At 41.3% G+C, this 25,155-nt stretch overlaps 1 protein-coding gene across 4 annotated transcripts in view; it reads left to right on the forward strand.

Annotated features, from left to right (window-relative positions):
- ZFAT (zinc finger and AT-hook domain containing) overlaps positions 1–25,155 on the forward strand; it is a 185,476-nt gene that overhangs the window by 128,989 nt on the left and 31,332 nt on the right. For all 4 annotated transcript variants that reach the window (XM_067467276.1, XM_067467277.1, XM_060775905.2 and 1 more), the window contains 4 exons: positions 1,214–1,387; positions 6,112–6,200; positions 12,802–12,940; positions 22,719–22,837. In XM_067467276.1, coding sequence (XP_067323377.1) covers positions 1,214–1,387; positions 6,112–6,200; positions 12,802–12,940; positions 22,719–22,837 — 521 coding nt within the window. The remainder of the gene's footprint in view (positions 1–1,213; positions 1,388–6,111; positions 6,201–12,801; positions 12,941–22,718; positions 22,838–25,155) is intronic.

A 25,155-nucleotide genomic window follows, 5' to 3' on the forward strand; every position in this document is an offset into this window, starting at 1 on the left:
TGAACCTCACATGCGGAGGGTGAGTTGATAGTCTTAAACATTTTTAAAGCACAGAACAGAACTGTACAGATTAGCTACAGAGCGGAAACTGAGCACAGTTGTTCCCAAAGCATGCCGGTACATGACGCACGTGCTCGTTGCGGTATGCACGCGAACTACTAGTGTCTACAACAAAACGGACCTTACTTAAAAAATACCCCTCGTAGATGAGCACCACTTCTCAGAGCAAGAAGGGGAAGGGAGCCTTTATCTGTGTTTTGTTGTTTCTAGGCATTGTGTTTGTGTATGCTGGAATCTGCCCTTGTTCCCGTGAGAGATAGGGTGGAATACTAATAAAGGATTATTATATATTGTTATTACATCTAGATAAAGGTATTTGCTGCTTCTGCCATACACCATCATAAAACTTGGAAATGATGGCAAAAGACAGCATGGTTTATTTTCAATCGAAGCATTTCCTTGAAATTGAGTTTCTTTGGACAGAATATTTTCCAGAGTGATATGTTCAGTTGGAGTATTAACTGGATTAGTTTTAATGTATCTTGCATCCCTTTGGTGACTGTATATCTTACTGTTGTGTATGCCACATTAAAATAAATTGAACTGATGCTTTAATTTAAACAAATCACTTTGAAGACTATCCCTTACAATGTAAAAAAAACAACAAAAAGCCCTATCACAGACACAGCTATCCTACAGCTTATGCTTTAATGCCCACTGCTGACTGTATTTATTGCATTCCTCATTCATTCAGTTTGCAACATGATAAATGGCACGCAATATATTCCCACCGCAGAGTGTGGTCCCTTCATACACTGAAAACGGAGCGTGTGTCAGTTTTTGGCAGCCTCCTGCTGTATCTTATTTTGGAGTTAAAACAAAGTTTATGTAAATCAGTGGCTTGTTGCTCATCAAGTCCAAAAATATGTGTTTTGTAATTTTCTGCTTCAGCAGATAAGTCAAGACTTCTTCAGTAATTATTATTTTGAATTCTTTTGTCTCTGTGTAATCTGGCACAGAGAGACAATAGAAGAAAGGAAAGAATTGTTATGTCGTAGCCAGACTCAGTGTGATATTTGCCCTGTAATTCATCCTTATATCGTTAAAATAGTGCTAGAACACTTTCCGGCCAGAAATAATGGTTGCAACCCCCAGGCAAGCATGTGCCTGGCAAGCCTCACTGAATGTCCATGTTTCTCACCTCTTTTCATAGGCATCAAGCCATTCAAATGTTCTCTGTGTGAATATGCCACTCGCAGCAAAAGCAACCTCAAAGCGCACATGAACCGCCACAGCACTGAAAAAACCCACCTGTGTGACATGTGTGGGAAAAAGTTCAAATCCAAGGGCACCCTGAAAAGCCACAAACTCCTCCATACTGCTGATGGTAAGTAGATCTTTATCAGAATTTCCTAACCGTGAGAGCTGTTCAGCAGTGGAACTCTCTGCCCCAGATCCAGGGATCTCATGCTACCCCTCTTTTCTGCCTTGGCCAGACCACACCTGGAATCACTGTGTCCAATTCTGGCAACTGTAATTGAAAGGAGATCTTGACAAGGTGGAATGTGTCCAGAGGAGGGCAACTCAAATGATCAAGGGTCTAGAGAACAAGACCTATGAGGAGCAGCTTAAAGAGCTAGGCATGTTTAGCCTTCAGAAGAGAAGGCTGAGGGGAGACATGATAGCCATGTATAAATATGTGAGGGAAGTCATCGGGAGGAGCGGACAAGCTTGTTTTCTGCTGCCCTGGAGACTAGGATGCGGAACAATGGATTCAAACTACAGGAAAGGACATTCCACCTGAACTTGAGGAAGAGCTCTCTTGACTGTGAGAGCTGTTTAGCAGTAGAACTCTGTTGGCGGCTCCTTCTTTGGAGGCTTTTAAGCAGAGGCTGGATGGCCATCAGTCAGGGATGCTTTGAATGCAAGAAGGGGCAGAAGGGGATTAGGCGAGATGGCTCATGAGGTCTCTTCCTGATTCTATGATCAGGACCAAAATTTGGGTCATGGTGGCTACATAGCATGCTATATTGCAGGGGTCCTCAAACGAAGGCCCGGGGGACAAATACAGACTTCCAAGGTCATTTCCCTGGCCCTCACTCAGGGCCAACTTAAGTTTGAAACAACTTGAAAGCACACAACAACAACAATCCTATCTCATAAGCCACACTGTCCATTGAAATACTAGTAAGTTTATATTTGTTAAAATTGTTCTACGTTTTAATTATTGTATTGTTTTAAAGTGGGGTTTTTTTGCACTACGAATAAGATATGAGCAGTGTGCATAGGAATTCATTCATGTTTTTTTTAAAAAAATTATAATCCGGACCTCCAATGGTTTGAGAGGGCCGGATTATTCTGGAGGGGCCCTTCTTTCACCCCTCCCTCTATCACAGGCACAACTTGTGGGAATGAGGGAAAGAGCCTTCTCCGCTGTGCCCCCCCCCCCCCAACTTTGGAATTCGCTACCTGGTGAGATTAGGCAGCCCCCACACTTAGCAGCCTTTAAGAAAGATTTTAAAACTTGGCTCTTCCGATGTGCCTTTGGTGAGTGACCATTTATCCCATTTTGTTTGTTTACATCTATAGTTGTCCTCATGATGCACTTCCCCCTGTCCTTAATGAAGGCCATACCCCACTGCTCCTCTTTCTTGGGCTCCTTCCTTATAAATGCACTTTTTTCTATTCCTATCTCACCCAGGGTTTTAACTTTTTGAAATTTTTACATGTTATCCTGCACATTTGGTCTACCCTTTGTGTTGATTTTTATTATGTTACTGTGCACTGTTTATTTTATGTATTTTGTTGCGATGTAATTTTTCTGTTATTTTGTGTTTAACTTTGCTGTATTATTTTTGCACTTGGCCTCATGTTAGCCGCCCTGAGTCCCCTTTGGGGAGATGGTGGCAGGGTATATATAAAGATTGTTGTTGTTGTTGTTGTTGTTGTTGTTGTTGTTGTTATTGTGTGACCTGGCCCTCTGTTTAAAAAGTTTGAGGACCCCTGCTATATTGCATGTAGGTGTATGACTGGAGTCTATTTTACATGTGAACAATGAGCTTACATAAAATTTAGGTAAGGATTGCTATGTGAGAGACCATCAAAAATCACTTCCATTGGAAATCTTCTTTGTAGTGGCAAGTGCATACCTCTCTTTTGTGTAGTTGTGCGTTGGCTCTCTGCTACCAATCAGCAATGACTGAAGGCCCTTCCGCACAGCCCTATATCCTAGAATATCAAGGCAGAAAATCCCACAATATCTGAGTGTGGACACAGATAGCCCAGTTCAAAGCAGACATTGTGGGATTTTCTGCCTTGATATTCTGGGATATAGGGTTGTGTGGAAGGGCCCTGTGTCCACACTCAGATAATGTGGGATTTTCTGCCTCAATATTCTGGGATATAGGGCTGTGTGGAAGGGTCCTCAAAATGCTTGACCAAGGTGTGATTGTTGATGGATGGTCTAACTCACATGGAAAATCCAGTACAAACATCACACCTTACTCTATAGAAGCCTAACATACAGAATGAAGTCACAGAATTCTTTAGAAGTGACATAATTTGTAATTAATTTTCAAGAACTAAACATTAGAAAGAACTTCCAAATAGTAAGAGCTTTTCAACAGGAGTATAACTTCTCTGGAAATTTTTAAACAAATTTTTAAATAGATGACCATCTATTGGGAGTGCTTTGAGTGTGTATTCCTGCATGGTAGAATAGTGTTGGGTTTTGGTCTCTTCCAACTCTATGAGTCTAAACTTTTTTTTCACTTCTGTGTTTTATAGAAACTATCATCTGCACAAAACTGCATCCAGGTTTTATCAACAACCCAGATTTTGGAAAGCATAGCTTTTTTCTTTTTGACAAGTTAGTGTAGATTTCTCTTTTCAGCTTTCGCTTTTGGGTTCCCTTTTAAGTCTATGGCAGCTGTTTTTAAAGGGATTTCAAATAGAATATCTCGGTGACCTGGTTATAAAGAAAGGATGGGAATATAACAGATCTCTGGACAGGTTTAAATATGCCCTTACCACATTGAATTTCTAATAAATGCATACATTAAAAACAAAAAAAATGAGTGTGAAAGAGACATGGGGACCAGTTTAGCATTTAAGGAGAGCAAGATAAGGCACTCTTAAGTATTTTATGCCATTACGTCTTAGACCAGTGTTTCCCAACCTTCCTAATGCCCCGAACCCTTAATACAGTTCCTCATGTTATGGTGACCCCCAAACCATAAAATTATTTTGTTGCTACATCATAACTGTAATTTTGCTATTGTTATGAATCATAATGTAAATATCTGATATGCAGGATGTATTTTCGTTCACTGGGCGTTTATTGTGCCAAATCTGGCTGACCAGATTTGGCACAAATACCCAATATGCCCACATTTGAATACTGGCGGGGTTGGGAGGCATTAATTTTGTCATTTGGGAGTTGTAGTTGCTGGGATTTATAGTTAACCTACAATCAAAGAGCATTCTGAACTTCACCAACAATGGAATTGAACCAAACTTGGCATACAGAACTCCCATGTCCAACAGAAAATACTGGAAAGGTTTGGTGGGCATTAAACTTGAGTTTTGGAGTTGTAGTTCACCTACATCCAGAGAGCACTATGGACTCAAACAATGATGGATCTGGACCAAATTTGGCACAATACTCAATATGCCCAAATGCGAACACTGATGAAGCTTGGGGAAAATAGACTTTGATATTTGGAATTTGGAATTGCTGGGATTTATAGAGCTCCCATGACTAACAGAAAATACTGAAAGGGTTTGATGGGCATTGACCTTGAGTTTTGGAATTGTAGTTCACCTACTTCCAGAGAGCACTGGGGACTCAAACAAGGATCGATTTGGAACAAACTTGGTTCCTAAAGACCATCAGAAATATGTGTTTCATTATGCCCTTTCCCAACTCCTCTGACACCCTCCTCGCGACCCCCAGGTTGAGAAATGCTGTCTTAGACCATGCAGTGTAAACTTGAACAAATAAGTATCTTCTGGACATCATCATGGTTGTTGCTTCACACTTTTCTCCTAAAGTTAAGACTCAAGACAACTTACAGTTAAAAAAGAACAGTACAACTAAAAACATTAAAAGTGAACATCAAAATGGATTAAAAATCCATCATGGCTAGAAGGATATTAAAAGAGCAGATTGGTAAGGAATCACCTGTAAGACTTGCCTATCAGGGCTGAGTCATTTTTTCAAATGCCTATTCATCCCAGCCTTTTCTAGAGGGTGAAACATGTTGTTGTAACTTTTTTGGGACAGTGAAGTTTGTTCGTGGTTTAATTTGCTGCAGATTCTTGTGTGTGTATGTGTGTGTGTGGGGAGCGGGATAATACTGTCTAGTTTGGGGTGGGCCCTCTCCGGACAACATATGTAGCCCTTTTAAATTATTTAAGTATATTTTGGGTTGAAAAATGTGGAAATTTAACCAAAACAGTTGGGATGGAGTGCCAGAACTTCTGTGACTTCATCTTGGGACTGACGATAGGTCGTCTGCATTCAGTTTGATTTTGTTTTTGTTTTCCCTCCTGGGTCCATCCCTTGGATACTGAAAGTTCCTAGGGGAAGCCAAAGCTCAGGCCCCTTCTACACTGCCAGATAATCCTGATTATCAAAACAGACAATCCACATTATCTGCTTTGAACTGGATTTTATTAGTCTACACTGCCATATAATCCAGCTCAAAGCAGATAATCTGGATTTTATATGGCAGTGTAGAAAGGGCCTCACTTTTTGTAAAGGAGATTGCTCTACTCTGTTTCTGAATTTTGTTTGTGGACTATATGACTGACTGGTTTGCTTGCTCTTCTTTAATCCTTTGAGTTATCCAAAGTGAAGTACTATGACGAATGAAACTGTAGGCTGGAAGGGAGTCTCTGGGTCTTGTTGGGGTGGTGCATGTCATTCAGGTCACCTCATCCTGTCAGAACACATTTCCAAGGTTGCTCTTTCTGGAGCAACTGACCACATAGCATTGGGGTACACTGTCCTTTCCTCCGACCACCTCTTTATAGTTTCTCCGCAGCATTTTCCCCTTCTGTTTGGCATGGCACTCTGGTTGTATCTGAACTTTTTGATTTCTGTTTCAGGAAAACAATTCAAGTGCACAGTGTGTGATTATACTGCCGCTCAAAAACCACAACTTCTACGGCACATGGAGCAGCATGCTTCCTTCAAGGTAAGAAAGGTGCTGGGAAGATTGGATGAACAGCCTGGTGCTATTGGAACAAATGCAACAAAATCTGGCTACCAGTATTTAAAAACCCTAAAATCATAACAGTAAATAAAGAATGCTCAAAAATAGGGGAATTCCAGACATGAAAAAATCAGGACCATCTAATTACCTCCCAACAAAGGATTCCCCCAGGCAGTAAGAAGCCAGACCTTGATATTGCTAGGCCATTAAATGCTAATCAAAGTGGCCAATTGAAACATTCACACCTACCATGCATTCCAGATTCTGACTACTTCTTTTACTTTTGTTTCCCATCTGTCTTTAACTGCTGAAGAGTTTAAACTGTCATTCACTGAGGCTTCTTTCTTTTTGACTACAGAGTATATCTTTTTGCATTCTTCCCTGACAATGTCCTTGGCTTCATTCTGGAGTGTAATTGCCATCAAGTCAACTTAGCCTTATAGCAACCCCATGAATGAGAAACCTCCAAGTCTCCTACAACAAACAGCCCTGGTCACGTCTTGCAGACGCCTGGCTCGAGAGCAGTACGTGTAAAAAAGATCTTGGAGTCCTCGTGGACAACAAGTTAAACATGAGTCAACAATGTGATGTGGCGGCAAAAAAAGCCAATGGGATTTTGGCCTGCATCAATAGGAGCATAGTGTCTAGATCTAAGGAAGTAATGCTACCCCTCTATTCTGCTTTGGTTAGACCACATCTGGAATATTGTGTCCAATTCTGGGCACCACAATTCAAGAGAGATATTGACAAGCTGGAATGTGTCCAGAGGAGGGCGACTAAAATGATCAGGGGTCTGGAGAACAAGCCCTATGAGGAGCGGCTTAGGGAACTGGGCATGTTTAGCCTGAAGAAGAGAAGGCTGAGAGGAGATATGATAGCCATGTATAAATATGTGAGAGGAAGCCACAGGGAGGAGGGAGCAAGCTTGTTTTCTGCTTCCTTGGAGACTAGGACGCGGAACAATGGCTTCAAACTACAAGAGAGGAGATTCCATCTGAACATTAGGAAGAACTTCCTGACTGTGAGAGCCGTTCAGCAGTGGAACTCTCTGCCCCAGAGTGTGGTGGAGGCTCCTTCTTTGGAAGCTTTTAAGCAGAGGCCATTTGTCAGGGGTGATTTGAATGCAATATTCCTGCTTCTTGGCAGGGGGTTGGACTGGATGGCCCTTGAGGTCTCTTCCAACTCTTTGATTCTATGATTCTATGATTCTATGACTCAGGGTTTTTTGATTGAGTTTCTCCATCTGTAATATGAACCTAATTCAGAAATAACGTGTTACAGAAGTTATTTCCATTTTGGAACAGAAGACTGTGTGTGCATGTCTGTGTACATGCACATGCACATAATTATGGAATGATGTGTTTCAGGAGAGACCAATCTCTATGTTGTGGAAGGCTGTCATGGCCAGAATAACTGGGTTGCTGTGAATAACACCTCCCAACAAAGGATTCCCCCAGGCAGGAAGCAGCCAGGCTTTGCAGCTGCAAGGTCATTCAATACTAATCAGGGTGGCCAGTTGCAACATTCACACTTACCTCAAGCAGACAATAATTATTTCTCCCACTCTGGACATTCTACAGATATATAAACCCAATTTTCCTAGTTTCCAACACACCTCCCAACCTCTGAGGATGCCTGCCATAGATGAAGGTGAAAAGTCAGGAGAGAATGCTTCTGGAACATGGCCATACAGCTTGCAAAACTCACAACAACCCAGCAACAGGGTGGTCTGTCAGTCAGTTGGGAGTGTCAGATTACTGCCGGCCACATGCAAGATTTTTGGGTTAGGGTTAGGGTTAGGGTCTACTGCAACACGCTGTACGTTGGAGTTCCCTTTGAAAACTGCTCAGAAGCTTCAAATGGTCCAGCGTGCGGCAGCAAGGTTACTAACGGGAGTTGCACTCAGAGAGCATACAACTCCACTGTTGCGCCAGCTCCACTGTCTGCCAGTTTGCTTCCGGGCACAATTCAAAATGCTGGCTTTAGCCTCTAAAGCCCTAAACGGTTCCAGCCCAGCTTATCTATCCAAACGCATCTCACCCTATGAACCTTCTAGGAAGCTGAGATCCCGCCTGCCTCACAGGTGCGTCTGGTGGGGACGAGAGACAGGGTTTTCTCTGTGGTTGCCCCTCGGCTTTGGAACTCTCTACCTAGGGATATTAGATCGGCCCCCTCCCTCCTGACCTTGCGGGAAAGAGTGAAAACTTGGCTTGGTGAGCAAGCGTTTGGAACTTCAGCATGACCAGATAGACTTAAATTGGAATATGAACAAGGAATACCTCAGACGATGGAAACGCTTGAGGAATTGAACAGGAAGACATAGTTTTATAATTTTTATTGTTTTTATTGCTTCTATGGTTTTTAAATGTTTTATGATGTATTTTTTTGCTTTTAACTGATGTATGTATTTATGTACGGCATCTACTTGTTGCCGATTTGTTCGCCACCCTGAGTCGCTTTCGGACTGAAATGGGCGGGATAAAAGTGACGTTAAACAAATAAATAAATAATAATTGCTGGGTCAAGAAAGGCTGTAGATCTCTCCCAACCTTCCCCAGAGTTGGTAGTATATACCAAACTGTGAAGAAAACACAGCGAGTGAGTCAGAAGTAAGATGGCTTTATGAATAGAAGGAGCTGAGAAAAGATTAGGAATCTGATATGCAGTAGCCTTGTCCAATAGAAAAAGGCTTTGAATGATTACAGGTAATGAATTGAAACACAAAGGTTAAATTTTATGTATGGTTCAGTGTTGTGATTCCCAACAGGTACCTTCATTCTTTCTGTTTTGACGTCTTTTGCGGCCCTTTGCGTATTTCCAGGGTTTTTAAAAAAATCTTATTTATTTCATGGATATGATTCTTGTTTTCAACCAGAGTCCCCAAAGGAGCCTGCAACATTCATAAAGTGTAACGAAGTAAATAAGGAATTCATGCTTTGGTTTTAAAACATATAATAAACCTTTCCCCTTCCTTTTATTTCAAGTATAAGCAAAACCTTTAAACTAACTGCAGTTTTATATTTACACACATAAATATCCTGAAATAGAACTTTATCCAGTTTGAAGAACACTCAGAGAAAACAGATAAGGACTATTTCAAAGAAATGCTGGCCACTTGGAGTGCCTCTGGCGTCGCTGTGAGAAGGTCCTCCAGTTCACGTGGCAGGGATTGGATTGCATTGTAGTAGGTGGTCTGTGGTTTGCACTTCTCCACACACGCGTGTCGTGGACTCCACTTTGTAGCCCCATTTCTTAAGGTTAGCTCTACAACTTGTGGTGCCAGAGCACAGTCTGTTCACTGCCTTCCAAGTCGTCCACTCTTCTGTGTGCCCAGAAGAGAATTTCTCATCTGGTCTCAATCAGTGGTTGAGGTGCTGAGTTTTAGCCTGCCATTTTTGGACTCTTGCTTGCTGAGGTGTTACTACGAGTATCTCTGTAGATCTTAGGAAGCTGTTTCTTGATTAAATGCAATTTTCCTGCTTCTTGGCCCATGAGGTCCCTTCCATTTCTATGATTCTATAAAGGCATTGGCATGCTGGCTGATATTCGAACAGAGGGTGGACCTCACTGCTTTGGTCCTTTCACTGCTGGCTGCTACTTCCCGGGGGATGTCAGGTGGTGCAATACCAGCTAAACAGTGTAATTTCTCCAGTGGTGTGGGACGTAAACATCCTGTGATAATGCGGCATGTCTCATTAAGAGTCACATCCACTGTTTTAGTGTAGTGAGATGTTTTCCACACTGGGCCTGCATATTCAGCAGCAGAATAGCAAAGCACAAGGGCAGATGTCTTCACTGTGTCTGGTTGTGATCCCCAGGTTATTCCAGTTAGCTTTCGTATGATATTATTTCTAGCACCCACTTTTTGCTTGATGTTCAAGCAGTGCTTCTTATAAGTCAGAGAATGGTCCAGAGTGACTCCCGGGTATTTTGGTGTGCTGTAATGATCCAGTGGGATTTCTTCCTAGGTAATCCTCAGAGTTTGAGATGCTTGGGACTTTGGGTTAATGAAGGTGATACAGCATCATTACTGTCCTTTCACATTCATAGCAGGGAATGCAGCATGAGGAATTAATTGTTTCAGGTGTTTGATGGGATGGGAAAGAAAGGAATCACTGGGTTGTTGTAGGTTTTTTTGGGCTGTACGGCCATGGTCTAGAAGCATTCTTTCCTGACGTTTCGCCTGCATCTATGGCAAGCATCCTCAGAGGTAGTGAGGTCTGTTGGAACTAGGAAAAAGGGTTTATATATCTGTGGAATGACCAGGGTGGGACAAAGGACTCTTTCCTGCTGGAGCTAGGTGTGAATGTTTCAACTGACCACCTTGATTAGCATACAATGGGCTGGCTGTGCCTGGAGCAAATTTTTGTTGAGAGGTAATTAGATGTACCTGCCTGCTTCCTCTCTGTTGTTGTGCTGTTGCAATTTTAGAGTGATTCCAGCCATGAAAGCCTTTGACAATACAAAGGAATCACTGATTGGAAAGAAAAGATTCTCCTTCCTTTGCTGTCTGGTTGTGGATACCCTTTTAATAAATTTTTATTTATCCTAATGAGGACATCAAAAATTCTAAGTGCTCCCAGACATTTTAAAGAGCCTTTCTCCAATGGCATCATAAGACCAACATTTGTTTTTAAAATACAATCCATGATAATGTAATAACAAGCTGTTTGGAATTTAAGAAATAGATGAGGCACATATCTTTGGGACACTTATGATTTTATGTATTTGTTACCTTCTCTTTGAACCTGAAGCATCTGATTTCCAGTCCTCCTTCACTTCTAGCTTTCCCATTGACAAAAAGAACATGTGAATAATTACTTCTCAGAGTTTTTGTGAACTTAAAACATGCTACAGGAATGTTTTTGCGTTGTTTTACTCAATATTCTAGTCAGCAAGACCATTTGCATGGATTTATTTGAGGTCTCTAGAGGGAATCTTGTAGGACACGGGTACTTATTGATTTTTGCAAGGTGATTAATTTTTTTGTGTGTGCAAAGCATAAGATTTAGTTTCAGCTGGGCTACTTCTGAAGACAGGGTTTCCATTCAATCAGAGAACAGTGATGTTTATAAGCTTCAAATTACCTTGCCAGTTGCAAGGCAAGCTATTTTTCAGCATCTCTTTTGAAAACTAATATTCTAGCTTGTGTTGCTAATTAGAGCCCTGCATTCCTTCTGTTTGAAATGGACGGAATGCCTGAAAATGCATGAGCTCCAAATTGACTATGGAGATGCAACCTGGTAAACCAAATAGTGAGGGGTTTTCATATAATATACATCTTGCATGTAGTATTTCTATGCCGACACACATTCCTGCAACCTTCATATCGAGACAAATCAGGACAAGACAGAATAATGCAGCCGGTTTAGGAACAGATTTTTGCCCCATTGTTTTCTGGGAAAGCACAAGTAGAAGACAAACTTTGAAAGATCCAGTGGCATGTCAGATTTTACTGGCTGTGAAGATAATTAGCATTAGTTCTAGTTGATGGGCCTCCCAGTTGAAAAGATTATAACACCGTGAGTGTAGCCATGATGATCCCAATCAGTTGTGAAAGAGCACGTTTATGAGGAAGAGCAAACAGATCCTTGAAATTTGTGTTTAACTTTCTAATTATTAGAAACTCAGTTTTACTCAATGTATTGTCGAAGGCTTTCATGGCTGGAATCACTGGGTTGTTGTAGGTTTTTCGGGCTATATGGCCATGTTCTAGAAGCATTCTCTCCTGATGTTTCACCTTCATCTATGGCAGACATCCTCAGTGAATCTTCTTCTTTACACGACAATATGTAAACACATACCAAAGTAATACACTCTCTCCACTTAGTTATCAGTAGAATGTCCTTATCATGCCATAAACAGTCAGTTTCCTTGGCACTCCAAATGGATTCAGCTTCAGGACGCTGTGTAACCACTCCCAGCAAGAGCCAAAGGTTTCTTCAGCTCAAACAAGTAATCAAGCTAAGCCAAATGCAAAGCTCAAAGCTTGCAAATCTAGTGCCTTGTTATATGCTGAAGCAACTGTAACAGAAAAGGTTCTGATCCTCTCTATTACTTAGAAAAAGCCTGTTGCAAACCTCTAGTAGCAACACCCCCTGCCCCTGCCCTGGTGGTCAAGCACAGCCTCCAGGATGCCGGAAATAAGATGGGAAAAGCTGCCTTTACTTCTGTTTGTGTTGTCTGTCCTTGTTAATTGTATAATTACAATTACATCCTGAGTCCCCTTCGGGGTGAGAAGGGCGGGGTCTAAATATAGTAAATAAATAAAAATAATAATAATTGGCATTGAATGTTTGCCATATGTGTGTTCTGAAACCTGCTCTGAGTTCCCCTTGAGGTGACGAGGGCAGGGTATAAATACTGCAAATAAATAAATAAATAAATAAATAAATAAATAAAGGTACTAATAATGTGAAGTTTTTTTAAAAAAATTAAGGGTTTTCTTGGAAATGTCACATCTCTGGATCTAAATCTCATTATTTCCAGAGCGGAAATCTGAATTTCTGACCATTGTATCTCAGGTGAGGTTCTAAAAACAAGAAGCAAATATAATTAATTGATTTCCTTTTTCCTTCTCCAGCCTTTCCGATGTGCACACTGCCATTACTCCTGCAATATATCAGGTTCTCTGAAAAGACATTACAACAGGAAACATCCCTACGAGGAATATGTGAATGCAGGCTCTGGAGAACTTCCTACTGAAGCCCTTCTCCAACAAGGTAATCTTGCTTCAAAAGCATTGCAGGGCGCACTTTTTCGAAGTAAGGGGCAATTAAGTTAGTATTAGCTGAAGTATTAGCTGGAGCCAGCTTGGCATTTTCAGTGGTAAATCACAGTGGAATTTCTTTTTCTTTCATGGGGAGTGCCTTTGGCGTGATTTCAAGAAATAAAAAACAAAGACAGGTGTTGTGTTGAAATTGAAAATCCACATGAACGTGAGAACCAAAGGTAGCCCATTATCCTCTCATGGATCAGCTTGGTGGGGAAATCACGTAGGTTTAAAATACTAAACAATAAGTATTTTTTAATGGAACAATTCCAAAAGCACTCCTAGAGAAAATAGTTATGTGTAAAATCTGTCTATGCAGCTTTGTTTAAGTCTGGCATCTCAAGCCCTGAACACACTTGTTTATTTATTTATTTACGATATTTATAGCCCGCCTTTCTCAGCCATACGGCGACTCAAGGTGGGTTACAGATTGGCACAATTCGATGTCAGGCATTCATAAATGTGCCATTAAAAACAATCAACATTACAATAAAAAACATAAAAACCGTTAAAGCATACAATCATTGGTGTCATCTTGTTAAAAACATTATCCAGTAACATCGTCTGGCCATTCCATGTTCATCATTCATGTTATCTACTCCGCTGCATTCTCAAAAGCTTGCTCAAAGAGCCAAGTCTTTACTTTTTTTTGGAAAGTCAGGAGGAAGGGGGCCAATCTAATATCCTTGGGAAGGGAGTTCCATAGCCAGGGGCCACCACTGAGAAGGCCCTGTCCTTCGTCTCTGCCAATTGCACTTGCGAGGCAGGTGGGATTGAGAGCAGGGCCTCCCCAGATGATCTTAAGCTCTAGATGGTTTACTTACATGGCTCAGGAGTAGGATAACTGAAGTATGCTATTCTTCAATCTGAATTTGCCTAGATTTTGATAAATGCAAGGGAGATTCTTCTTTCCATTCCACCATCCTTACATGTAGATTCGAAAAGGCCTTCTCTGTGGCTCTTCCCAAGGCTCTGAAGTTCTCTCCTTAAAGAAGGGGTCCTCAAACTTTTTAAACAGAGGTCATAGTCCCCAAAATTGTTGGAGGGCTGGATTATAATTTGAAAAAAACATGAATGAATTCCTATGCACATTGCACGTATCTTATTTGTAGTGCAAAAAACACTTAAAAAGAATACACTAATTAAAATGAAGAACATTTTTAAAAGTTATTAGTATTTCAGTGGGATGTGTGGGCCTGCTTTTGGCTGATGAGATAGGGTTGTTGTTGTTGTTGTTGTTGTTGTTGTTGTTGTGTGCTTTCAAGTAGTTTCAGACTTAGGTTGACCCTGCGCGAGGGCCGGGTAAATGACCGTGGAGGGCCGCATTTGAGGACCCCTGCCTTGAAGAGTCTAGACTGGCTCCCTCCATTGTGTCTCTATAGCAGCAGATAAAGATTTACTTGTTTCAATAGACTTCTGTGAGAAGTTACTAATGTACTCCTCCAGGTGTTTCAGACTTCAGCTCCCAGAAATGCCAGCCAGCTTACCAGCTGTTAGGAATTGTTGAAGCTGAAGTCCAAAACATCTGGAGGAGCACAGTTTGAGAAACTCTGATTTCGATAATTAATTTAATCTGGGAACCTCTAGGAGCAAAGATTACTGCAGATGCAGACTGCAACCAGGAAATAAGACGACGTTTACTTCTTGGGATGAGAGCAATGACCAATCTTGATAAAATAGTGAAGAGTAGAGACATTACACTGGCAATGAAGATCTGCATAGTTAAAACAATGGTATTCCCCGTAGTAACCTATGGATGTGAGAGCTGGACCATAAGGAAGGCTGAGTGAAAGAAGATAGACGCTTTTGAACTGTGGTGCTGGAGAAAAATTCTGAGAGTGCCTTGGACCGCAAGATGATCCAACCAGCCCATACTCCAGGAAATAATGCCTGACTGCTCATTGGAGGGAAGGATAGTAGAGTCAAAGATGAAGTACTTTGGTCACATGATGAGAAGACAGGAAAGCTTGGGGAAGACAGTGATGCTAGGAAAAATGGAAGGAAAAAGGAAGAGGGGCTGACCAATGGCAAGATGGATGGATGGATCCTTGAAGTGACTGCCTTGACTTTGAAGGAGTTGGGGGTGGCGGCCCCTGACAGGGAACTCTGGCGTAGGCTGGTTCATGAGGTCATGAAGAGTCAGAAGCGACTGAACGAATAAACAACAAAAAGGGAACCTCTAGATCAGTGGTTCTCAACCTCCCTAATGTCGTGACTCCTTAATACAGTTTCTCATGTTGTGGGGACCCCCAAACATTTTTTTCCATTGCTACATCATAACTACTATTTTGCTATTATTATGACTTGTAATGTAAATATCTTATATGGAGGATGTATTTTCATTCACTGGACCAAATTTGGCACAAATACCCGATATGCCCAAATTTGAACACTGGTGGGGTTGAGGGGGATTGATTTTGTCATTTGGAAGTTGTAGTTGCTGACATTTATAGCTCACCTACAATCAAAGAGCATTCTGAACTCCACCAACAATGTAACTGAACCAAACTTGGCACACAGAATTCCCATGACCAACAGAAAATACTGGAAGGATTTGATGGGCATTGACCTTGAGTTTTGGACTATGCACTATGAACTCAAACAATGATGGATCTGGATGAAACTTGGCAGGGATACTCATTATGCACAAATATGAACACTGGGAAAACAGACCTTGGCATTTGGGAGTTATAGTTGCTGGGATTTATAGTTCACCTACAATCAAAGAGCATTCTGAACCCCACCAATGAATTGGGCCAAACTTCCCACACCGAATCCTCATGACCAACAAAAAATACTGTGTTTTCTGATGGTCTTTGGCGACCCCTCTGACACCCCCTGGTGACCCCCCCCCCCCCCAGGGGTCCCGACCCCTAGGTTGAGAAACACTGCTCTAGATCTTGAAGACTACAACAAGTTCCAGGATCTTGGCCAAAAAAATGGAATATTGGAGACTGTTCGATAATTGTCACGTACGATGGGGTTCTGGGAAGGTTTTTCACCAATGCCTTTGGATTGGCCTCTTGCTTGCAGTGAGGCATTCACAACTCTTCTTACTCATTTTCCCGGAATGGCAGACTTTAGCTTGAGAAAATGCACCTGGTGCTTTCTGCAAGGCTGTCATTTACCACTTAACCTAAGATGCTGACCAAGTCTTCTCTTTGTCACTTGTCAATCTGATGTGGGAGTAAATTTCTGGCATTGCTAAGTTCCGAGCATGTCTTCCATGTTGTTTCCCTGAAAAATGCTCATTTTGTGCTTCGTTTTTTTGCACGCGTTATTTCAGCTGTGACTTCCCCCAAAATCAGCTTGGCGTGCTTCCAGATAATGAGCAGAGCATCAGAGTGTGAGATTTTGGGGTTTTATTTATCTTTATTCACCTGTGTTTTTTTTTAAGAAGTCATGCTTCAGTTCCAGCTATGGTATTATTCAGTGTTGTGACAGTCACCGCAATCTGCAGTCACAGAAGATGGGGGAGGGAGTGGCACATTTAAGAGAAATAATTTCACTTTGGACTCCCAGTAAAGGGTTTGACAGAATAGCAGAGTATCCAGATGCAGCCGCAGGAGATGTGTGTGGTGCTCTTTTTTTTTCCATCTCTCAAGGGATATTTTGCTGTTGTGCAGTTGGCAGTCTGACAGCGCAATCCAGTAGCTTGTAGAGTATGAAATGGATTTAAAGATTCAGGACATAACAAAGCACGTAACACTGCTGCATGTGGGGAAATAAAGGATACTAAATTAGATTCTATTGTATTTGAAAACACTGAGTTGTTGTGGTGAGACTTGGATTCTTTACTTTTATTTCTGATAGTTTCCAACTTTGTTTATCCTCTTGTTGAATGACAAAAAGCATAACTCCCCCTCCCAAAAAAAAGAAGCATCTTGTGGGGATTTACATTTTCCCCTTTTTGTTACACTAGAATGAATACCAGAATAACACTCCAGCTCCAGATAATGAATAAAACATAATTCTCCCAACCATGACATTCTAAAAGCACTTCCAAATTATTCGTTGTCTTTATTTTATTTTTTGGCAAAGAATTCATGTCTATCGGAAGCGCTAACCTATGCTCTAACAGCATGGAAATGGTGACACAAGCCGAAAGTATTCAGAATTTATACTGAGTCTTCCCTCCCATTGTTACAAAGATAGGAATGAGAGATGAAGTTTAAAGAAGAGGTGTTTCCAAGCGTTTGCCTGTCTGAGTCCTGAGAAAGCAAAAAGAGAAGTGCAATTTTTTGCAGTGTGAATTATTAAAGGGCTCAGTGATGAAGCACATCTTTGGTTCCTTTGGCTTTTAGTCATAATGTTCTTATACCACTTCCAAAATCAGAGGCAGCTTGTTTTGAATCTGGATCTGAATCTGAATCAAGGGTCTGGAGAACAAGCCCTATGAGGAGCGGCTTAAGGAGCTGGGCATGTTTAGCCTGAAGAAGAGAAGGCTGAGAGGGGATATCATAGCCATGTATAAATATGTGAGAGGAAGCCACAGGGAGGAGGGAGCAAGCTTGTTTTCTGCTTCCCTGGAGACTAGGACGCGGAACAATGGCTTCAAACTACAAGAGAGGAGATTCCATCTGAACATGAGGAAGAACTTCCTGACTGTGAGAGCCGTTCAGCAGTGGAATTCTCTGCCCCGGAGTGTGGTGGAGGCTCCTTCTTTGGAAGCTTTTAAGCAGAGGCTGGATGGCCATCTGTCAGGGGTGATTTGAATGCAATATTCCTGCTTCTTGGCAGAATGGGGTTGGACTGGATGGCCCATGAGGTCTCTTCGAACTCTTTGATTCTATGTTTCTGTGATTCTATGAATATCAGTTGCTTCTGAACCATAGCAAGAGAAGGCTGGTGTTCCCATGCCCATCTTGTCTGGAGAGAACCCTTCGCTAAATGCATCTTTGAAGCAGATCTGTTTCATTCTTATTCATGTCTGAAATCCTGGACATCCACTATTGGCCAGCCACCGTAAACGGCACCAAACTGGATAGAACAACAATCTGATCAGCAAGAACCAATATGATTGGATGCATGGACAGTCAAGAGTTTCAGTAACAGCCAAGAAGAGAAGAAAAAGAAGAAGTCACACCAATGTCAAGTGGAAGGCTTAAGAGGAATGCTCTGTTCCCTGTAACTTGCAAGTTTTTGCATTATTACAGGAAAGATTCTAGGAAGTGTTTCAATTAATAAGAACCTACTTGTAACAGACTTTTAAAGAAGATGAAACATAGCTTGAGGTCCCAGATCTTCAGTAGCTGCTACTGAAGAATTCAACCTTATGATTTCTTTACAATTCAGAAGAAAATATGTTACCAGCATTTTTGTTGTTATTATTCTCCATCACATTGGCTTCAGTTTATAGCAACACTGTGAATGAGAGACATCCGTGTCTATAAGTTATAACAAGGTTGTGGCTTCCTTGATTGAATCTATCCATCTTGAATACAGCTTTTGTTTTATCCTACTGTCTTCTGCTTTACGAAGAATTATTGTTTTTGCCATGGCAAAATACATATAACAGTGCATCTCAGGAAAATCTAAACAAAGCACCATCTTCCTCTAGGGACTGCCCCCCGAGATAGCAGTAGCACCCACCACTCCTGTGAAATGACCTTCAATGTATCCATGGGTCATATCAAAATCCATAATTTTGGCCCCTAAACCTGCCCTTGACTTAGATATGAACTACCTCTGGAGAGTCAGTGAGTGCCATTACCTACCCTGTGTTTGCTTTTTAGACTGGTTGCACTAGCTCTCAGAGTTCTTTTCTTGCCTCTTTTCTCTATTTTCAGTCCACAGTTGACTAAATCTGCAGTCCAGAGCCTGCGGATATGGTGGGCCCACCGTAATTTCAATTTGAAAGGACTTTAACCACCAGTATGCAGGTTTACCTTGAGATGCTGCTCTTATGAAAGAAGCTTTATAAAATAAGTAAATGTTCATGCCAACATACCCATATATATCCTAAGGCTTATCTTTGGTTTCTCCTAGCGATAGGGGTCTGGATTTCTGTTCCAGTTAGGAACCAGTGCAATGTAAAAATTAAATGTGATTTCCAAGGGATGATTACTCTATTAATTCATTTTTGTGGGGAGAAAACAACAGAACAATTTCCCAGCTGACATTTCAGAAGTATGAAATATTCAAATGTGAGTTTGGTGTGTACACTGGTGTCAAAAGCAGATAAAGTGTGTCATTCAGTGACCTTTTTTCTCCGTAGTGCCAGAGTATTTAATGAATTGGGGAGAAATTAATTCTCTTTAGCTGTGATGTCAATTAACTACAGCAGTTTTATGCTACCAGCACAATCGCATACTTCCATTTGTTGTTCGTTAATTAAAGTCAGAATGACAAAGGTGTCCATTTTAATTAACAGGGTGTTATTGTTACAGTAATTTTAATTTTAAAAGAAATACAGAAAGGTCTTTCTTCTAATTGAGTTTTTATTAAAAGGGTGATATGGGATGAATATTTCATTTCAGATTTTGCATCTGATGCTCTCTTTGCCCTGTCCTACGCCAAAGGTACTTGAAGTGTCATGCACTGTTGCATATTAAGTTACTTAACAGAGAAGCAATTTCAATTTAGCGAACACAACCTGCAAGTTTGCATTAGCTTAGGAAATCCTTGACTGTCAATAAATGTGAGTGCGGTCGCCTAACTTCAACTCAGTGTTGCCAAACGAAACAGAGAAATCCCATACCATTTTGCTATATTTTAGAGAGAAACTTCTGCACTTGTAAATTCTTCAGCACACTGTTGTAAATTGTTAGCATGCTAAGAAGTTACAACTGTGTTCTGAAGAATTTGGCATCCAAATATCCTCTAGTGCACGAAAATTTTCCCTGATCTCACCAACAGCTACTAAGAATATAGAGTTACGAGAGGGGTATATATATTACTTTATTTTCACAGTCAAGAGTGAACTATTTAATCAAGAATGTACTTGAGAGCTAGGCTTTTCAGAATTGACTACTTATTCTCTGAAAACACCCATGTGGCTTTTTTTTTCATAGAAAGCGTAATTTTTGTGTCAAAGATAAGATTTTCTGTGCAAAAAATAAAATAAAAAATCTCATGTGCAGAAAATCAAGTGCAAAAACAAAACAAAAACCCAAATGTTTCCATGGGTTTTGCACAGAAAAAAATTCCAAACAGTGAAGGATTGCACAGTTTAGAAATTTATATGGCAGGGAATTCACCTAGTTTGAGCACTCCTTGAATGTCACAAATATAGTAGCTGTCCCTAGTGTAATGGTAGTGCAATATGCAAGTTTGTGCATAACTAGAGAAGGCTTCTACTCAGGTGCAGCCCCAGCCCTCTGAAACTCCCTCCCCGAAGAACTAAGGGCTGCTCCATCTTTGCTTAGCTTTAGGAAGGGGGTCAAGACTTTCTTATTTAACAAGGCCTTTAATTGAGCCATGGCAGTATTTGGGGATTTTGTGATCAGGATGGAGGAGAGATATATGGAGGAGGAGGTTATGGTATTAACTGAAATGTGGGATTTTATTGATTGTTGTTTTATCTATTTTGCTCTCCTGATTGAAGGATTTTAATGTTTGTACTCTGTTTGTAAGCCACCTTGGCTCCAAATTGAGGAAAAAGGCAGGATGGAAATAGCATAAATAAATAAATAAATAGTGGAAAGAAGAAGCTAGAATTGAGGGAAATCCCCCCACATCAGATGGTTTAGGAAGCATTTTTGTAAACAGTTTTGTATTTAAAATATAATAGAAGACAAAGCTCAATAAATCCCAAAATAACAATTAAAATGTCTATCTCCACTGGCTGACATCCTTGTTCATTTGTCCCAGCTCATGAACTAGACTGAACCCATTCAAACAGTTGTTCAATAGTGAGTCAATCTATATAAATAAAAATGTAATGTTCATTTGTGGGATTAACAGAACTCAAAAACCACTGGGGGAAGTGACACCAAATTTGGACACAAGACACCTAACAACCCAATGTATGTCCTTCACTCATAAAAACACTGAAAAAACACAGCAGAAGGGACTTAAAAAGCCCCCAAAAGCTAAATGACGAAAAGCTAAATGACAATACAGAAAAAAGGAAGAAAGAGGGAAGGAAGGGGAGAAAGAAAGAAAGAAAGAAAGAAAAGAAAAGAAAAGAAAAGAAAGAGGGAGGGAGGGAGGGAGGGAGGGAGGAAGGGAAAGAGGGAAAGAGAGAAGGAAGCATGGAAACAAAGAGAGAAGGAAGGAAGGAATGATGTTGAAAAGGAAGAAAGGAGAGAAAGAGGGAAGGAAAATTAGAGAAGGAAGGAAGGAGAGAAGGAAAGAAAAAAGGAAAAGAAGGAAGGAAAGGGAGCGAAGGAAGGGGGAAAGATTTAGAGAAAGAGGAAGGGAAGGAACGAGAGAAGGAAGAGAGCAGAAGAGAAAGAAAAAGGGGGAAGGAAAGAGATAGAGAAGGAAGGAAGAAGAGAAGGAAAGACGGGAAGGAAGGACAGAAGGAGTGAAGGAAGGAGGGAAAGAGGGAAGGTTGGCCTCAGCAACGCGTGGCGGGTACATCTAGTGCAGTGTTTCTCAACCTTCCTAATGTCGCGACCCCTTAATACAGCGCCTCATGTTGTGGTGACCCCCAACCGTAAAATTATTATCATTGCTACTTCCTAACGGTAATTGTGTTACTGTTATGAATCATAATGTAGGATGAATTTTCATTCACTGGACCAAATTTGGCACAAATACCCAATAACGGAGCTCCATGCAGTCATGTCGGCCTTGGAGGTGTCTATGGACAACACCAGCTCTTTGGCCTAGAAATTGAGCACCAACCCCCAGACTTGGACACGACTGGACTTAATGTCAGGGGAAAACTTTACTTTACCTTACCCAATATGCCAAATTTCAATACGGTGGGGTTGGAGGGATAATTGATTTTGTCATTTGGGAGTTGTAGTTCCTGGGATTTATAGTTCACCTACAATCAAAGAGCATTCTGAACCCCACCAAGGATGGAACTGAACGAAATTTGGCGCACAGAACGCCCATGACCAAGAGAAAATACTGGAAGTGTTTGGTAGGCATTGACCTTGAGTTTTGGAGTTGTAGTTCATCTGCATCCAGTTAGCACTGTGGACTCAAACAATGATTGATCTGGATCAAACTTGGCATGGATACTCAATATGCCCAAATGTGAACACTGATTGAGTTTGAGGAAAATAGACCTTTACATTTGGGAGTTGGTCGTTGCTGGGATTTATAGTTCACTTACAATGAAAGAGCATTCTGAATCACATCAACGATTGAATTCGGCCAAATTTCCCACATAGAACCCCCATGACCAACAGAAAATATTGTGTTTTTTGATGGTCTTTGGTGACCCCTCTGACACCCCCTCGCAACCCCCACAGGGGTCCCGACCCCCAGGTTGAGAAACACTGATCTAGTGAGGAGATAAATCTAATAAATTAAGTCTGACTGTAGTCATGGCTAAAACAGAATTTCAACCACTATGAATAATTGTAAAGAGCCAAACTGGACAGGAGAAAAGTCATGGACAGAAAGTGCTTGAGAGGTGAGGTAGGTGTAAGTTCTGCAACACTTCATAAACATAGACATCAGAGTTGTTAAACTTGGTTTTTAAGAAAGTAAACTGTGGGTGACATGGCAGGCTTATATTTTCATTTAATATTAATGAGAGAATTCTGACATCACAACAGTGACAACATCCATGTTCATTTCTTCTTCTTTATTTTCTTTTTCTGCAGGTGGCATCAAGTGCCCTGTGTGCAACTTTGTGTATGGTACAAAATGGGAATGCAACCGACACCTGAAAAACAAACATGGGCTCAGATTAGTGGAACGTGATGGAGAAATGAAGTGGGAGGTAAATTCGAGCTTTGATAACGGTCCCTAATATCCCGTGCTTTTCTAAAGTGGTGTAATGAAGGACTGGATGAGAATTAAAAGAATATAAACTACATAGATGATGGCAAAAACGTCAAAACTTCCAAGCATTTGTTTCATTGTAATTATCTCCTATAGATTATCATTCTGGTTAAGGCTGGGATTCCTTTGGTTGGCCGCAGAAAACTCATTTTGCTTTATTTACATGGCACAAGACTGGGTTTCCTGCTGTATTCAGTTTAGTTTCCCTCTATGAAAATGTGCAAAGGATTGGACCCTAAATTTAGGGAATTATAAAGCCTGAATGTCGGTGAAGGTTAATGACTTAAAATATAAAAGCACAACAGATGACTAAAAGATAAATCAATTAGGAGTCACAAGTGAGCAAGGCTCATTTGAAAGCTTGAGTTACAGCTCTTGGAAGTGTTCAGAATTAAACATGAATTGAGTGTAATATAGTGCGTCATTTCTAGTTTTCTTGTCATCTAAAGCTTACCTAAAAACTGCCTTCACTTTGCTCTTTCGTCTTAAGTAAGATCAAAAAGTTATAAATAAGAGAGTTCCTCTTCAATGGTGAATCCATGATGGTGGGAATCCATTCCTAGCAAACACTCAGATCCGTTGAATATGTATTTATTTATTTACAGTATTTATATTCCATCCTTCTCACCCTACAAGGGACTCATGACGGATTACAATGTACATATACAGGACAAACATTCAATGCCATAGACACACAACATATATAAACAGACACACAGAGGGTATTTAACTTTCCAAATTCATGAGGGTATTCTGGCCACCAGGGGAGCTGTCGCTTCACCGTCCATTTTTGACACTGATTGAGTACTTCCTCATTCTTTTGCAGCTTGCTGGAGATTTTATGGCATTGTAAGTGGTACCTAAATTTCCTACTTGACAGACGCAACTGTCTTTCGGGCTGCAAAGGTCGACAGCAAGCTACACAATGGTCAGAAACTCACTCTGACCTGGACTGGCTTTGAACTCACGACCTTTCGGTCTGTAGTGATCTTAATGCAGCTGACTTCCAGCCAGCTGCACCACAGTCCTGGTCCTATTAGACTAGGACCCAAGACACAAGAGTTTGGATCTCCTCTCAATCTTCTAAACCCACTGGGTGACCTTGAGCGAGTTGCATTCCTTATGCCTCAGAGGAAAAGAATGGCAATCCCACCTGCACAAAGCTTTCCAAGAAAACCCAGTCACAGGTTTATTTATTTTTATTTATTTATTTATTTATTTACTTACTTACTTAGGTGATCCCTCGTTGGACGAGTAGGATGGTCTTCTTTGATGACTATTTTTGTGGGTTTGTAGGTGGCTGTGGAGCCCTATTCTTGACCCGCATCTTCTCCCACAATGAGGGCATCGGTTTCCAGGTGGAAGGCGGACCCGGTCGGGGTTGGCTTGACGCGCCTTCCTCCTGGCACGTTTCTCTCTTTCACCCTCCACTCGTGCCTCCTCGAATTCTGCAGTACTGCTGGTCACAGCTGACCTCCAGCTGGAGCGCTCAAGAGCCAGGGCTTCCCAGTTCTCAGTGTCTATGCCATAGTTTTTAAGGTTGGCATTGAGCCCATCTTTAAATCTCTTTTCCTGTCCATCAACGTTCCGTTTTCCGTTCTTAAGTTCAGAGTAGAGCAACTGCTTTGGGAGACGGTGGTCAGGCATCCGGACAACGTGGCCGGCCCAGCGGAGTTGATGGCAGAGGACCATCACTTCAATGCTGGTGGTCTTTGCTTCTTCTAGCATGCTGACGTTTGTCCGCTTGTCTTCCCAAGAGATTTGCAGGATTTTCTGGAGGCAGCGCTGATGGAATCGTTCCAGGAGTTGCATGTGACGTCTGTAGACAGTCCACGTTTCGCAGGCATAAAGCAGGGTTGGGAGGACAATAGCTTTATAGACAAGCACTTTGGTATCCCTATGGATGTCCCGGTCCTCAAACACTCTCTGCTTCATTCGGGAAAATGCTGCACTCGCAGAGCTCAGGCAGTGTTGTATTTCGGTGTCGATGTTGACTTTGGTGGAGAGGTGGCTGCCAAGGTAGTGGAAATGGTCAACATTTTCTAATGTTACACCATTAAGTTGTATCTCTGGCATTGGGGAGGGGATGGCTGGTGACTGCTGGAACAGTATTTTGGTTTTCTCGATCTTCAGTGACAGGCCAAGCTTCGTGTATGCTTCTGCGAAGGTGTTTAGAGTGGCTTGTAGATCTTCTTCTGAATGCGCACAGACGACATTGTCATCAGCATACTGGAGTTCTATAACAGATATTGTTGT

This window comes from Anolis sagrei, chromosome 4 (assembly GCF_037176765.1).
Source record: "Anolis sagrei isolate rAnoSag1 chromosome 4, rAnoSag1.mat, whole genome shotgun sequence".
Taxonomy (NCBI): Eukaryota; Metazoa; Chordata; class Lepidosauria; order Squamata; family Dactyloidae; genus Anolis; species Anolis sagrei.